At 45.5% G+C, this 16,588-nt stretch overlaps 1 protein-coding gene across 1 annotated transcript in view; it reads right to left on the bottom strand.

Annotated features, from left to right (window-relative positions):
• The window catches only part of LOC132401040 (zinc finger protein 721-like), an 82,153-nt gene extending 66,050 nt beyond the window's left edge, over positions 1-16,103 (bottom strand). Inside the window, exons 1-3 of the mRNA XM_059982844.1 lie at positions 15,636-16,103; positions 14,076-14,242; positions 1,821-3,384 (exon numbers count right to left, since the gene is read on the bottom strand). Of these exons, the coding sequence (XP_059838827.1) occupies positions 1,821-2,937 (1,117 nt within the window). The 5' untranslated portion in view covers positions 2,938-3,384; positions 14,076-14,242; positions 15,636-16,103. The remainder of the gene's footprint in view (positions 1-1,820; positions 3,385-14,075; positions 14,243-15,635) is intronic.
• Positions 16,104-16,588: the final 485 nt, after the last annotated feature.

The following is a 16,588-nucleotide window of genomic DNA, read 5'->3' as shown; positions in this document are numbered from 1 at the left end:
CTGTCCTTCCTGACATCCTTACTACTCACTATCATAGATCTATTTCTGTTTTGCCTTTCCTCTGCTCTTTCATTCCGGTTCCCATCCCCCTGCCAAATTAGTTTAAACCATCCGTGACAGCTCTATTAAACTCTCCTGCCAGGATATTGGTCCCCTTTGGGTTCAGGTGTAACCCGTCATTTTTCAAAAGGTCATACTTCTCCCAGAGGAGATTCCAATGGTCCAAGAATCTGAAACCCTGCCCCCTGCACCAGTCTCTCAGCCACACATTCATCTGCCTGATCCTACTTTTCTTGCCCTCCCTAGCACATGGCCCAGGTAGCAATCCTGAGATTACTACCCCGGAGGTCCTGCTTATCAGCTTCCTTCCTAATTCCCAGAAATCTCTCTTCAGGACCTCCTCCCTTTTCCTATCTATGTGATTGGTACCAACATGTACCAAGACAGCTGGCTGCTCGACCTCTCCCTTCAGAATATTCTGGACCCTATCCGAGCCATCCCATACCCTGGTACATGGGAGGCAACCCACCATGCGGGTATCTCTATCAGGCTCACAGAATCTCCTGTCCATTCCCCTCACTATGGAATCCCCTATGACTACCACAATACTCTTCTCCCTCCTTCTGTCCTGCAGAACAGTGCCAGATTCCCGGTCACCGTGGCCTTCCGCTGTCAGGTCATCCCCATCAACAGCGTCTAAAACGATATATTTGTTCCTGAGGGGGACAGTCACAGGGGTGCTGTCCACTATTTTCCCTTCCCTCTCCTGAGAGTCGCACAGTTTTCTGACCCCTGTAACCTAGGGATCACTACCTACCTGTAGCTCCTGTCTATCACCGCTTCACTTTCCCTAATAAGCAGTAGGTCATCAAGCTGCAGCTCCAGTTGCCTAACACGGTCTCTGAGGAGCTGCATCTCGGTGCACCTGGCGCAGACGTGGCCATCAGAGAGGCTGCAGGTCTCCCAGGATTCCCACATCTGACACCCCGAACAAAGCACTAATCCTGCAGACATGCTACTTAATTCTACAAGAATGAAATAATGAAAAATAAGTCTACCCACCCACTTACCTCGCCAAACATATGAACTTTTTAAACCGTTAGCTCATACTGTTAGCTGTGTGAGCCCTGCTGTTCCTTCGACTGTCCAGGCCGTTTCATCAAGGGGAAAAAAGAGAATCAATGCCTTGCACTCGCCTCTTCCCATTACCGCCTAAGCCCGTTGAGCCAAGACCCTGCACTCTGCTGCCTGCTGTATAGGGTGGTCTTCTTTTTAAACTCTCCGCACTGTCCTGTCTACGTCACACGGGCCTCTGCAGTCTCACCCTTCTTGTACTGAAGAACGTTTTTATATAAAAACTGCCTTCCTTCAGGGTTTAGCTCTGATGCTGTACTTCTTGTCCCGATGAAAAGCACAGGGTTTTGGAATGGGGGCTATCCAATGACAGAAATGTTGTTCTTTCTTGTGAGTCTGAAGGAAAGATTTTCGCGGTCTTTAGCCGGGGAGAGATGAGAAGACGCGAATGGAGAGAGTGGGCCCTTTTTCTAATTTTTGTTTTCTTCACTAACCCTACAGTCAAAGTAAGAATTATAAAGCTCAATCGTTTGATCACACATTCTGTACCGTTTTTCATTTCAGGGTACTGATCCGTAACAGAGGGCACATCACGCAGCATCCACTCAAAAGAGATTTCTTAAGTCTGGCCGGGCTGCGGGGCTATCACCTCCAACAATACGCTGTCAGCTTAAGCGGGAGTTACATAAGGTTAGAGGACTGAGGGAATCGCTTCCCACATTTACTGCAGGTGAACGGCCTCTACCCAGTGTGAACTCGCTGGTGTTTCTTGAGGTGGGATGAGCAAGTGAATCCCTTCCCACAAACTGAGCAGGTGAACGGCCTCTCTCCAGTGTGAACTCTCTGATGCACCTTCAGATGAGATGAGCAAATGAATTTCTTCCCACAGTCTGAGCAGGTGAATGGCCGCTCCCCACTGTGAACTGTCCGGTGTGCTTGTAGGCTGGATGACCAATTGAATACCTTCCCACACAATGAGCAGATGAATGACCTCTTCCCACTGTGAACTGACCGGTGTGCACGTAGGCTGGATGACCAAGTGAATCCCTTCCCACAGACTGAGCAGGTGAACGGCCTCTCCCCAGTGTGAACTCTCTGATGTACCTTCAGATGGAATGAACAAGTGAATCCCTTCCCACAGTCCGAGCAGGTGAATGGACTCTCTCCAGTATGAACTGACTTGTGTGCCAGGAGGTCGGACGACTGAGTGAATCCTTTCCCACATTCTAAGCAGGTGAATGGCCTCTCCCCAGTGTGAACTGACCGGTGTGCTTGTATGTGGGATAACTGACTGAATCTCTTCCCACAGTCCGAGCAGGTGAACGGCCTCTCTCCAGTGTGAGCTCGCTGATGTACCTTCAGTTGGGATGAGCAAGTGAATCCCTTCCCACAGTCCGAGCAGGTGAACGGCCGCTCCCCAGTGTGAGCTCGCTGATGTACCTTCAGTTGGGATGAGCAAGTGAATCCCTTCCCACAGTCCGAGCAGGTGAACGGCCTCTCTCCAGTGTGAACTCGCTGATGTATCTCCAAATGAGATAACTGAGTGAATCCCTTCCCACAGTCCGAGCAAGTGAACGGCCTCTCCCCAGTGTGAACTCGCTGATGTACGTCCAAATGAGATAACTGAGTGAATCCCTTCCCACAGTTTGAGCAGGTGAACGGCATCTCCCCAGTGTGGACTGACTGGTGTCTCTGTAGGTGGGATGACTGACGGAATCTCTTCCCACAGTCCAAGCAGGTGAACGGCCGCTCCCCAGTATGAACTCTCTGATGTACCTTCAGTTGGGATGAGCAAGTGAATCCCTTCCCACAGTCTGAGCAGGTGAACGGCCGCTCCCTGGTTTGAACTCGCAGCTGAGCCATTAGGTCAGATGACCAAGTGAATCCTTCCCCACAAATTCAGCAAATGACCAGCCTCTGCCCAGTGTGAACTGACCAGTGTGTCCACAGGTGGGATGACCAACTGAATCCCTTCTCACCCACTGAACAGATGAATGGCCTTGTGCAGTGTGAACTTGCTGAGGCACCTTCAGTTGATATGACTATTTGTATCCATTCACACTGCCTGAGCAGATGAATGGGATTCCCCCTGTGTAAAATGACAGGCGTGCCAGTCAGTCAGATGACCGAGTGAATCCCTCCCCACAGTCTGAGCAGGAAGGATGATCGACTGAATCCCTCCCCACAGTCTGAGCAGGAAGGTTGATCGAGTGAATCCCTTGCTCCACTTCTTAAATGTCTGGACAGAGACAGCAAGACTGGCGTGTAGTGTTCGAGATTCCTGCAGATAAATTCCTTTTCATTTTTAACCTGTAAGAAGATTTACAAAATCCATCAGACAACATTTCAGATGAGATCCCTTGAGTTGTCAAGGTGTAATCTAGCATAACACTGTTACAGTGAAATTAAACCCAAGTTGGAGAGAGAACTAACTGGGCACAGTGCTGGTATCTGGAATGACCAGACTCTCTGATGCTCTTCCTGTCTCTATAAGAATGGGGCATTTCTGCCATCACCAATCTGTGAACTGGCTCAGTCTGACTCTCTCCATTGGTATTACTCCGTGTTTCCACTGAGCTGCATGGGTTCCTGCCCCACAGTAACTGAAACACTCTCACACAAATAGCCGACAGTGCATTCCACGCACCCACCACTTTCTGTGTAAAAAACTTACCCTGACATCCCCTCGGTATCTATTTCCAAGCACCTTAAAAGTATGCCCCCTCGTGTTATCCATTTCACCCTTGGGAATAAACCTCTGGCTACCCACACCATCAATGCCCCTCATCATCTTATAGACCAAAAACAGGCTCCAAACATAAACAAGGAGATTATACATTGCTTTGAGCATTTGTTGGAAGCATACAAAATTATGAGGGTATAGATACGGTAAATGACAACAGCTTCTTCCACTGAGGTTGGGTGGGACTACAACCAGAGATCATGGTTAAGTGGGGAAGGTGAAAATTCAACGGGAGCATTTGGAAAAGCTCTTTACTGAAATGGTCGTGAGAGTGCGGGAATGAGCTCGGTTTCACCATTTAAAGGAAGTTTGGATGGGAGCCTGGGTATGGAAGGTGATGTCCTGGTGCCGGTAGTTGAATTAGACAGCTTAAAAGTAGCCTGTTTACAAACTGAACCTCTCCATGTTTCTATGACAAAGGTGCTGGTCAAACTTGATTGGAAGCGAAAAGGTAGGAATTACCACAAAGCAGCAATGGCTGGAGTTTCTGGGAGCAATTCGGGAGCTGAGTGATCAATACATCCCAAAGAAGTGGAAGTATTGGAAAGGCAGGACACAACTGTGGCAGAAATGAGAAACCAAAGCCAACGTAAAAGCCAAAGAGAGTGCAAACAGAAGAGCAAAAATTATTGTGAAGCTTTTAGAAACCAGCAGAAGATGATTAAAAAAAGTCAGCTGAGCTCAGGGCGTGGAATGGTGATATTGTAGTCATTAATGAGTCTTGGTAGCACCCAACAGTCTGAGGCATTTACAGGAACAAAATATCTGGGGCCTCAATATCTCTTGAAAACCAAGGTTCCCTGCACCAATTACCTTTCAACTTTTATTTTGGCAGGCACATACAAACAGGACACCCTCAAAATTTCACTTCTGAAGGCTTCCTGCTTATCAAGTACTCCTTTGCCAGAATACAGCTTGTCCCAAACCACACTTAGCAGGTCCTTTCTGATACCATCAACATTGAACTTTCTCTAATTTAGAATCTCAACCCATGGACCAGACCTCTCTTTTTCCATATTTACTTTGAATGTCATGGCATTATGATCACTGATTCCTGTCACCAGCCCTAGCTCATTTCCTAACAGCTTATTGCACACCTCTATGTCGGGAATTCTACGTACTGATTAAGGGCACATTTCACAAACTCTACCCCATCTAGTCCTTTTACAGTTTGAGAGTCGCAGTCAATATTTGGAAAGTTAAAATCATTTACTGAATCAACCTTTTGTTTCTTGGCATGGTCTGCGATCTCCATATAAATTTGTTCCTCTAAATCCCTCAGACTGTTGGGTGCAACCAAGTCCCAGTAATGGCTACAATATCATAATTCCGTCCTGAGCTCATCTGGATTTCCTACAATGCTTCTTGCATTGTGATATACACAGCTCAGCACATTCATCGCACCATGCTCAACCATTTGATTGCTGACTCTATCTGAGGTTTGAAATCCTAAGAACTTCCTACAGGGAGACAATTGAGAGAATCCTGACTGGCTGCATCACTGCCTGGTGTGGTAACTGTCTTCCCTTAAACACAGGATCCTGCAGAGACTGGTGCCGACAACCCAGCACATCTGCAGATGTGAACTTCCCACTATTCAGGGCATTTACAGAGATACATGTGTAGAAAGGGCCCAGACCATATTGGGGACCCAATTCACCAGAACCACACACTGCTCCTGCTGCTGCCATTCAGGAAACGGTCCCATATCACAAGGACCAATCGTTTCTGGGACAACATCTTCTGCTAGGCCAATCAGACTGATTCATTCATGCTGATACACTTGCATTTCCATGTTTTATTGTCTGTCCTATGTACAAACTATGAATTATAAATTACAGATTGCACATTTAGACAGAAACGTAACGTAAAGTTTTCTACTCCTCGTGTACATGAAGGATATATGTAATAAAGTCAATTTAATTCAAATCACCCTCTCCACTATTTATTCTGTCATTATGGCTCCCATCTCCCCTACAACTTATTTTAACCACATCACCTCCTCCCCCCATACTAGTATTAGCAAGCCCTACCTCTTGTTCTGTTCCCCTAACAAAACCCCTATCACCCATTTGACTTTACTCTGCCAGGTAATCCCCCCCCCCAACAATTTCTATAGTAGTCCATCTGTTGTGCGGGTCAGCAACAAGAGTACTCTGTGATCGCTATTTAACCTCATTCCCCTTCCTGACTCTCACCATGTTTCCGGTGTCCTGCACCTTAGGTGTAATTCACCATGTCATATCTATCAGCCCCTCCAACTCCTGGATGATCCGGAATTCATCCATTTCCAGTTCCAACTCCTTACAGTGCAGGGTTACAAACTGCAGCTGGATGCACATCTTGTACATGAGGGCATCAAGGCCACGAGATCTCCCCACCTTCCCACCAATCTCCCCTCTAATTTGTAATGACCAGTGTATACATAAATCTTGTACTGTGCATGTATTTTACCCAGTGACATGTGCACAGTAAATTTTCTGTAGAGTGGTTTTCATTTGAACGGCTAACAAATCATTGTCAATAAGAACATTGATCACCTCTAGGTTTGATAGAGTTCATCTGTACTCTCACACAAACCATATAGCACGCTTGTAAAGGGTAATGAAGGATTTTCCCACCAGAGCTTTTGCACATTGTCCATGGGTGGTTTGCTTGCCAAATTACACTTTAAAGTCAGATTTCCAAGTATCACTGCACTTCTTCTCACTTGTAAAAATTCTCCAGCAACTTTTGCATCTCTATAATACACATAGGTAACACCAGTTTCTATATTGGACATAAATATTTCCCCTGAACCCTCCAGACGAATTGAGGGTGTGTAAAAAAAAATCATTTTGAACCTATGTAACCTCTGGCTAAAAGAACAATTGGGACTGAATAGGAATTTTTGTACTGAAGTAAACTCTGTCTTCAGCAGGTAGCTAAGACAGGCTCATTACCAGTTCACTGCGGCTTGCAGAGAGACACACTGAGAGCTGGTAACATCATACATTGTACCCTCATTTGAGTAAAGGAAGAAGGACTTGCAGATAAGGACAGGAATGAACTCTGTCTGTAATTAAGTCAGGACCCTGAAAAGGAAATAACTGATAAGGACAGGACAGTACATCCATCTGTAATTAAAACTTTGATTTAGTGAACCCTCTTATCTAAGTAATTAAGTTTTGCACCAATAGACTTGGTGAGCATACCAGTTGAAACAACATCTTGCAAAAGTAATATATGGGGCTTACTATGTATAAATAGATGGCTGTAACCTGACTGAGTCAGTCCACTTGTCAGATGGCGGCAGTGCTTACGTGCCTTCCCGTTGACAACTGGGTCTCATTCTCCTGCAGGAGAATACACAATAAACTGTGGAGACGTTAAGAAGCTGGTCTCCCGAGTTTTATTCAGATTCAACTTTAACATTTGGCATCATGAACAGGATCCCAATATCGGTCGTGCCAAAGAGACGGGCTGAGTAAGCGGCTGGACCACTCTGGGGAATACGGAGACTGACCGGGCACCCAATAGGTACCTGACCTTTAGTCACTCTCCGTTAGTTCCTTTGAAGGTACGGTCTCTCGCCCAAGGCAGATCGCATATCCTTGACAGGACTGGGAAGGCATCCGTCGGGAGACTCGTATAAGGTAGGCAAAATTTTACTTAGTGGGCAGGTGGTGGTGACGGGTAAATTTGTCAATTGAGCAGGAGGTGCCAGCCGGGTAAATTTATTAAGTGGGCAGGAGGCTTTGTGCCGGGTAAATTAATAAGAGAACAGGGGTCAATTGTAGTCGAGTGATACGAGTGGGCCAGGAGCAGCCCTACAGGCAAAGAGGCCAGACAGCGCAGGCGCATGATGTAGTGCTCCAAAGGTTTAAAAAGAAAGACCGCCATATACAGCGGCCATCGTTGGAGAGGGCTGAGACAGAATGGGTCAAATCGGCTCAATCTGGCTTCGGCGAGAACAGGCAGAGGCGAGGTTTGAACAGGGCACAACTGCGCAAGCACGTGTAAGTCAGTGGGAGAATTTAAATAGCGAGCAGAGGCTGAGTATGAGCTTCACTCCAGGTGAAGTAAGGCTGGGTAAGCTCCTTTAATTAATCTAATTAGTTTAGGGGTAGTTAATGGAAGCATCACTTCGGGTAGCTGAGTGCTCTGTTTGCAGTATGTGGGAAGTCAGGGCGAGCACAGCTGTCCCTGATGACTACACCTGCAAAAGTTGCATCCAGCTGCAGCTCCTGACAAACCATGTTAGGGAACTGGAGCTGGAACTGGATGAACTTCGGATCATACGGGAGGCAGAGGCAGAAATAGACAGGAGTTTCAGGGAGACAGTCAAACCTAGGAGTTCGGAGACAGGTAGTTGGGTGACTGTCAGGAGAGGGAAGGGGAATAGACAGGAAGAGCAGAGCAACCCTCTGGCTGTTCCCATCAACAATAAGAATACCATTTTGGATACTGTTGGTGGGGATGACCTACCAGGGACAAGTTTGACAAATCTTATTGAATTTTTGAAGAGGTTACGAGGAAAGTTGACGAGGATAAAGCAGTGAATGTTGTCTATATGGACTTCAGTAAGGCCTTTGACAAGGTTCCACACAGAAGGTTAGTTAGGAAGGTTCAATCATTGGTATTAATATTGAAGTAATAAAATGGATTCAACAGTGGCTGGATGGGAGATGCCAGAGAGAAGTGGTGGATAACTGTTTGTCAGGCTAGAAGCCGGTGACTAGTGGTGTGCCTCAGGTATCTGTATTGGGTCCATTGTTGTTTGTCATATACATTAATGTCCTGGATGATGGGGTGGTAAATTGGATTAGCAAGTATGTAGATGATACTAAGGTAGGTGGCGTTCTGGATAATGAAGTAGGTTTTCAAAGTTTGCAGAGAGATTTAGGCAAGTTAGAAGAGTGGGCTGAACGATGGCAGATGGAGTTTAATGCTGATAAGTGTGAGGTGCTACATTTTGGTAGGAATAATCCTAATAGGACATACATGGTAAATGGTCGGGCATTGAGGAATGCAGTAGAACAGAGTGATCTAGGAATAATGGTGCATAGTTCCCTGAAGGTGGAATCTCATGTGGATAGAGTGGTGAAGACAGGTTTTGGTATGTTGGCCTTTATACAGCAGAGCATTGAGTATAGGAGTTGAGATGTAATGTTAAAATTGTACAAGGCATTGGTAAGGCTGAATTTGGTGTATTGTGTACAGTTCTGGTCACCGAATTATAGGAAAGATGTCAACAAAATAGAGAGAGTACAGAGAAGATTTACTAGAATGTCACCTGGGATTCAGCACCTAAGTTACAGGGAAAGGTTGAACAAGTTAGGTCTTTATTCTTTGGAGCGTAAAAGGTTTGACGGGGGACTTGATAGGGGTATTTAAAATTATGAGGGGGATAAATAGAGTTGACGTGGGTAGGCTTTTTCCATTGAGAGTAGGGGAGAGTCACACAAGAGGACATGATTTGAGAGTTAGGGGGCATAAGTTTAAGGGTAACATGAGGGGGAATTTCTTTACTCAGAGAGTGGTAGCTATGTGGACGAGCTTCCGGTAGAAGTTGATATTGTCATTTAAAGAAATATTGGACAGGTATATGGACAAGAGAGGAATGGAGGGTTATGGGCTGAGTGCAGGTCAGTGGGACGAGGTGAGAGTAAGCGTTCGGCAGGGACTGGAAGGGCCGAGACGGCCTGTTTCCGTGCTGTAATTGTTATATGGTTATATATGAATGAATATTGGGTAAGTAGTCTTTATAGGCTATTTAGTATAATGTATTGATATATTTTTTTCCTTGCAATCTTTATTCTTATATGTAGATTAATAAAAATATTGGAAAGAACACACTCTTAATATTGACCGAACCCAAGACATTGTATCCCATGAAGTCGGATCACCGTGAATGAAGGACAGACTCTCCCATTCATTCTGCGATACACCCTCAAGCCCGAGGTAACGTTTTATGAGGACAAAAGCTCTTTTCTGGATCCAGAACGAAAACGATATTCTGGCTATGCGATAGTAACGGAGAGTGAAGTAATTGAACAGGCCTCCTTTGAAGCAGCTGTCTCTGCCCAGAAGTCTGAGCTGTTTGCTCTGACTCGTGCCAGTAACCTAGCAACAGACAAAAGTGCAAGTACTTACACAGACTCCCGTTATGCATTTGGAATTGTGCGTGACTACGGGGCTCTGTGGGAACATGGGGATTCCTGACTTCCTCTGGCCACCCCATTAGTAAACAACTTACTCACCGCTCTACAGCTACCTTGACTTTTGGCTATTATTAAATGTGCGGCCCACACCCGCATGTCTGACTCGGTCACTAAACACAATGCTTTAGCGAATAAGACAGCAAAAAGTACGGCACAACCCTCGGTAGCTGTCGTCCCCTTGGGTTCCCGTCAAGCAACTTTCCGTGACTTAAGCAGAATGAGTTTGTCAGACGTGCAGGATGTACTTACTTTTCAGAAGGATGCCTCTGAGGAGAAGCACAAGCTGTGGTCCCAGATGGGGTGCCAGAAAGACCCGACCTAGGTTTCTGGATCACCCCAGCGGGATAGGTTAGTGTTCCTGCACAGTTTTTACCAATATAGGTTGATTATATACATAATTGTATACACATGGGAAAGGAGGGAATGGTTGGTAATCTGTATCCTGCACTCCGGGTACCACTCCCTTGACAGGTGAAATTTTTTCCTGCCTACGTTGATTTTATTGAATTGCCTAGAGTACATTGCTATAGATACTGCTTAGTTATTGTAGACGTGTTTAGTAGATGGATTGAAGCTTTCCAACTACCAATAATACTGCTATGACTGTTGTGAAGATATTATTATGAGATATTAATTCCCAGAGATGCTGAGCTCTGATGTTCCCACACTTTGTGGCAAAAGTAAACGAAGGGTATGTAACAAACTAGCCATCAAGCAACAATTCCACTGTGTACACAACCCACGGGCCGCTGGCATAGTGGAAAGAGCCAATGGCACTCTGAAGAGTAAATTGGCCAAACTAACAGCGGAGACTGGACTCACTTGGTTGAAGGTCCGACCACTAGCCAAATTCCACACGAGGGTTACCCCACAGGGGAGAACGGGTTTGTCACCAGTTGAAATCATTTATGGTCGGCCCATGAGGACACCCTGGACACCAAGACCTTCTGTACCACTGCTCCCAGAACGTCTACCAGCAAAATTGGATATGCATATCCTCGGGGAAGAGATGGGGAAATATATATGCCAACTAACCAAAATTCTCCAAGCATTACATTCACAGGTATGACAGGCTCACAAGGAAGAGAACTACCTCACAGAGGAGGAGTGACTATCCCACCACAGAACCTGGGAATTTGGGAACAGGGATCGAGGGAAACTCGGACCTCGGTGAAGAGGACCATATCAGGTGTTACTGACCACTCCCACGGCTGTGAAACTGAAGGGGCAATCTCCGTGGATATATCGAACAGACTGCAAATGTGTTACTGAAGGAACTGAGTAGAAAGACTCTCTCGGACTAAAGGGAAATGTATTGGTTGATAGTGGACTGATGAAACCTTAGGTTTCCAGCCCTGGACTGTCATTTTAAGAGAAAGTGCCTGAGTAACATCAGCCACCGGGTTTCTCGGCTCCTGTTTGATCCTTACAAAGAGAGAGTGAGGGGAGGAACTATTTGACTATGCAGCGTGTTTACACTTGCTCACAGCTTGTGTTCACATAGCTTGCAGTTTGTTTTATTTAAGCAAGGACAGTCACAGACACAGTCAGATGGAGAGAAAGAAGGAAGATGGAAGGTTCGACACAGGTCAAAGGTCATGTTTGGACTCTCCTATGCCCACAAGGGTGGGTTGATTATTGATCCAGCGTATACCGAATGTGTGATTGTCACTCTGTTTGATCTGTAGGAATGGATCTGTTGGTTTGGGAGTATCCTGTGAAGACAACTTGTGCTCACCCTTGCCTGGGGGTGGTGATTCACTTGAAGAGCGTACCCGTGACAAATCCCTGTTGGTGATGATTCCTATAATCCATATGTGGATTTTGATGGAGTATCCAATGGCTACTTTTGTTAACCCTTAGCTGCATTTGGGTGTGTTATGTGGTAACCTCTTGTGAGAAGGGATATTCTGTGCAAATCACTGTTGGTAATACTTTGTGTGTTGGATCTGGATTGACGGATTGAAGTACCTTGTGGAGTCTGCCTGTGTGTTCACCCTGCCTGGGTTAAAGTTCCCTCTGAAGACGATACCCCTGTGATAAGCTACTTTTGGTGATTATTCATATGTGGATTTGGAACGACAACCGATAACACCTACGGTGATTGTTATCCTGCCTTACCACCATGGAATTTGTGGAATTCGATGTAATGCCTTCTCTCGACACTCACCCTGGATTACAAATATCTCTCTCTCTCATCATTTATTCCATGGATGAACTGAACTTTCATACCTCACCATCTCAAGACTCTAAGCTTGGTATTCCCTGAGCTCAATGGTTTGGGAGTTATATTTACACATATTTATACTCATAACACTTAACTTTTGATTGTTTTGCATGAGTTGTTATATTACATGTAGATACAAATAAAGGTAGTGCTGTTAACATCAAAACCAGACTCCGGGTGTGGCCTATTGCTGCTGGTTCTTTTAAACCGTTACGGGTATGTAATCGTGGTGTTCGTGTTTATGTCTTTGAGAGGGCTCACCACAGCATCCAGGGGCCCCCATATTAACACCTTTCTGTCTCTCTGTCACACCGAGGCCAAACAAGTACAACTGGGGGCCTGCTGGGTTTGTGCTGAAATTGCACAGCATGCTAAAATTATGATTCCAATGTCAATAATCCTGCTCAACCAGAGAGAGAAACTCTCAGCCTGGGCTTTCTCGGGGAAGTGAGGTGAGGAACTGTGGTCCAGTCCGAGGTGACTGTGGCTGTCAGTGTTTTGAGGGATTGTATCTCAGGCCCCCACCAAACGGAACCTCCTGTACTGAGAAACATGCATCCTGGCCATACTTGCAGGTGCCCAGCAGCGGAGAGGAATAACTGAGACTGAGCGATTTTGGATGATCACTTTTCTCTCCTATGGAGTAGCCAGGAATTCATGAGAGGTAATTAATTTGGCTACAGCACTTGTGGAGCTGGCCACAATACTGCAGGGGCCCTGACAGAAACACAGGGCCAAGTAACAGAAATATCCACTGAAATGATTGCAATCCGGCAAATGGTCCTACAGCATCGTATGACTTTAGATTTTATCCTAGATGAGAAAGGGGTAACCTGTGATATTATTGACACAGAATGCTGCACCTATATCCCTGATGAGTCTACTAACATTACATCCCCTCCGAGCACAATGCCCAGGAGAGTGACAGCATCAAGAAAGTAGAGCAGGATTCACACGGGTTCACCGAAGGATCGAAACGGTGCTCTTTGAAGGCCAGTTCGGTAATTTGTGGGGCATGCTGTTGCTTCATGGCCTAACAGTTGTACACATCATTGTTATAATTACTGTTGTACGCTGTTTTTACCCACTGATAAGTCAATGCTGTACTTCATTGATTTCTCTGTAAAAAAGAAAAATTACTGCTTTCTTGATCATGTAATAATCAAAAGGATGGAGTGATAAATTATGTAAAAGGGTTAACATCTTGTTAAAAAATAGCACCCTGTTTTCTGACAGAAACTGCTGATGATGAACAGATGTGCTAAGCCATGCTGAGTCATATTTCTTCTTGAGGGTAGCCAGCTATGGTTTCAGGATGGTTATCTCCTTGTGCACTCATGCGTAGAGATAGGACAGCTTCAGTCTGTTCTCTGTGTGTAAGCCATTAAGACTATTTTGTAATTTGACTTTAGGGGCTGTGATGTAGTAAATAACTTTGGCTCCAGCCTGTCTTGTGTGTGGGGTATCTGGACAGATATATCTGTGGTGTAAGGGGAATTGTTGCTCAGTTAGTGGATTGGGCAGGAAAAGTCATATACTGTTTCTGTTTGAACAACTAACTGAGTAAGCCCTGGGTGCTTGGAATAAAGAGGTTGTACTTATACGGGGTCTCAGTGACTTTATCCAGTGATTTCCACAGAATGGGAATTGTTTTAAAGGGCTGGGCTGCTGGAAGCACATCACCAGACCTGGAGTGATTGCATCTGGGTCTGACAGAGGAATAACTGGTTCTTCTGGGCACATTCAGTCTCACTCCAACTATTCCCTACCTTCCCTTGTACAGGTATGTAATGTCTAAAGGACAAGAGTTTGAGTAAATGAGACTCACCAAGCTTTCTCCTGACTGAATCACTGGAATCTCCGAGTCAGATGGGTTCCCTCAGTCTCCAGTTGATGCTCTCAGTCCTCGTTCATTTGTTGCTGTTCCCTCGTCTTCGGTCGTGGTTTGCTTCCAGTTGGGGATTTTCCTTCCAATAAATCTCTCACTGGATCTAACTTTAAATTGAAAGATAATGAAGCACATTAACAATAAAAAAGAGAACCAAACATTTCTGCTTAATGGTTCTAAGAACAAAACGCACCGAAATTTAAATGTTGAAGGGTAATATACAGTAATGATCTCAGTGAACAAACCTTTATTGTCCCTCACACGTCACAAAACGATATGGGATAAGCAGGAGCCATCATTCAGTCATGGTGAGACATAAGACACAGGAACAGAATTAGGTGATTCGATTCACCTGGTCTGCCCCACCACTCAACCATGACTGATTTTTATTCCAACACCATGTTCCTGCCTTCCCCCTGTAACCCTGTAGCTACTTAGCAATCTGGAATATATTAATCTGTCATAAATATACCCAAATGGCAGGCTCAACCAACCTCTGCGGGAACAAATGCCAAACTTCAGACATCTTTTGGCCAAAATAATTTTCTCAACTCAATTTTAACAGGAAGCATCTTTATACTGAGACTGTGCTGTCAGATCACAGATCTCCGTCTATTGGAAACATCCTCTCCTTGTCCACGGTATCCAGGCTTTTCAGCATTCAGTACGTTTACTTAACCGTACATCTCCCCACCACACCACCATCCCTCTGAACTCCATTGAGCACAGGTCCAGAACCATCAGATGCTCCTCATACATAACACTGATCATTCCTGAGATTATTCTTGTAAACCTTGTTGGCAACAACTGTACTGAACACATTTCCAGGAATAACAGGTAAATTGGTACCAGGATAATTTTCAGGGAAAAGTTGTGCTTTCTTTACTGTTCTACTATCACAGAACGAGCCATTTCCATTTCCAGGTTAAAACAAGTCCTTTTCAGGAAATATAAGCCATTGCAGGGTGAATGTAATAAATAGAAACCGGAATTACCAGAAACGCTCAGCAGCTGAGGAACAGCTGTGGGGAGAGGAACAAACTTTACAATTCAATTAATAACGTTCGTCAGAATGACCTCAAACTTTTTCAGATGTTAGTGTAGATCTCCAGCAACTTGAGATGCTGCCTGATTTCCAGCGAGTGACAGTGAGGGGGGATTTCCAAAAACAGTTTGAACACCAAACTCACGGGTCTACTTCTACTGTTCGAAACAACGGAGCAGCCCATCCGGGGACTGCCCACCCACACCACGTGATCTTCCGTCATAAAGCGGAGGGCGGGGCAGATCGGGGCACACAGCCTCACGTGACCCGTTGGCGGGATTTCCATTTCATTTCTACGGAAACTAACAGCCTGGGCTCCTGGTTTGCATCGTTCAATGCCGATCCAGTGAAGCTGACACATTTCTGACGAGCCCAGATGACTGGGTACTAAATGAGTAATCGGCCCTCAGGGCCAACATCGGATCTCCCCGGTCGGGATCGGTCTCAATACTCACCGACGCAGACAGTGATACCGACCCGCGGCTCTCGGCGATAATCCTTTAGCGACCCCACCGACGATCCACTCCTGCGCTGAGCGGAAAGGAAACACGGTCCACACGGAGACAGTGAGCATGCGCGAATAGATTGTTACATCATCCGGAGGGCGGGGCCTCGGAAACAGTCGCGCAGATGCTGCCCATCTGTGGTTAAATGGGAAGGACAAACGTGATCACGTGACCGGCGGGGTCTCCCACCCCAGGAAAAATATATCGTCTGTCCACTCTATCTTTTCCTCTCGTAATCTTGTAAACGTACATCCAGTCTCACCCCAGCCTGCGCTACTCGACAACAACATTTTGTCCAACGTTTCGCTATCGCTCATACTCTCCAATCCAGGCAGTATCCCGGTAAACCGCTTCTGCACCCTCTCCAAAGCCCCGACATCCTTCCGAGAATTGGGGCGAACAGAACTGTATCAAACACTCCAGATAAGGTCTAACTAGTTTTATAAAGCTGTGTTACGAACTGTAACGTTTTAGAAGCGAACCAGCAGCAACAGAGATCACACTGGAGTCTGATTTTAAAGTTAAAACCACTCACTTTATTAGTATCTACTTACAGTAACTTAATGAAATAAAGGAAAGATAACACTGCTATGTATGTATGAGTAAATATAACTCCCGAACTATCGAGCCTGAGCGAACAAAGCTTAGAGTGTTGAGATGGTAAAGTAGGAAAGTTCAGGAATCCTTTAGCTGTACCCGCCTTAATGCTTGCAAGGGCCGATACAGAATCGCGACATATCACAAAATTACTAACCTGCTCACTCCGTTCTCGTGCTAACAATATGGCAAACATTTCACCTGCATAAACACTCAAGCAATCCGGCATTCTCTTGCTAATTTCCACTTGATAACTTGGCACAACAATTGCAGACCCTGTTGCACCCGTTTCTGGATCCTTTGAT

This window comes from Hypanus sabinus, chromosome 1 (assembly GCF_030144855.1).
Source record: "Hypanus sabinus isolate sHypSab1 chromosome 1, sHypSab1.hap1, whole genome shotgun sequence".
Lineage (NCBI taxonomy): Eukaryota > Metazoa > Chordata > Chondrichthyes > Myliobatiformes > Dasyatidae > Hypanus > Hypanus sabinus.
This window is presented reverse-complemented; position numbering and strand designations above follow the sequence as displayed.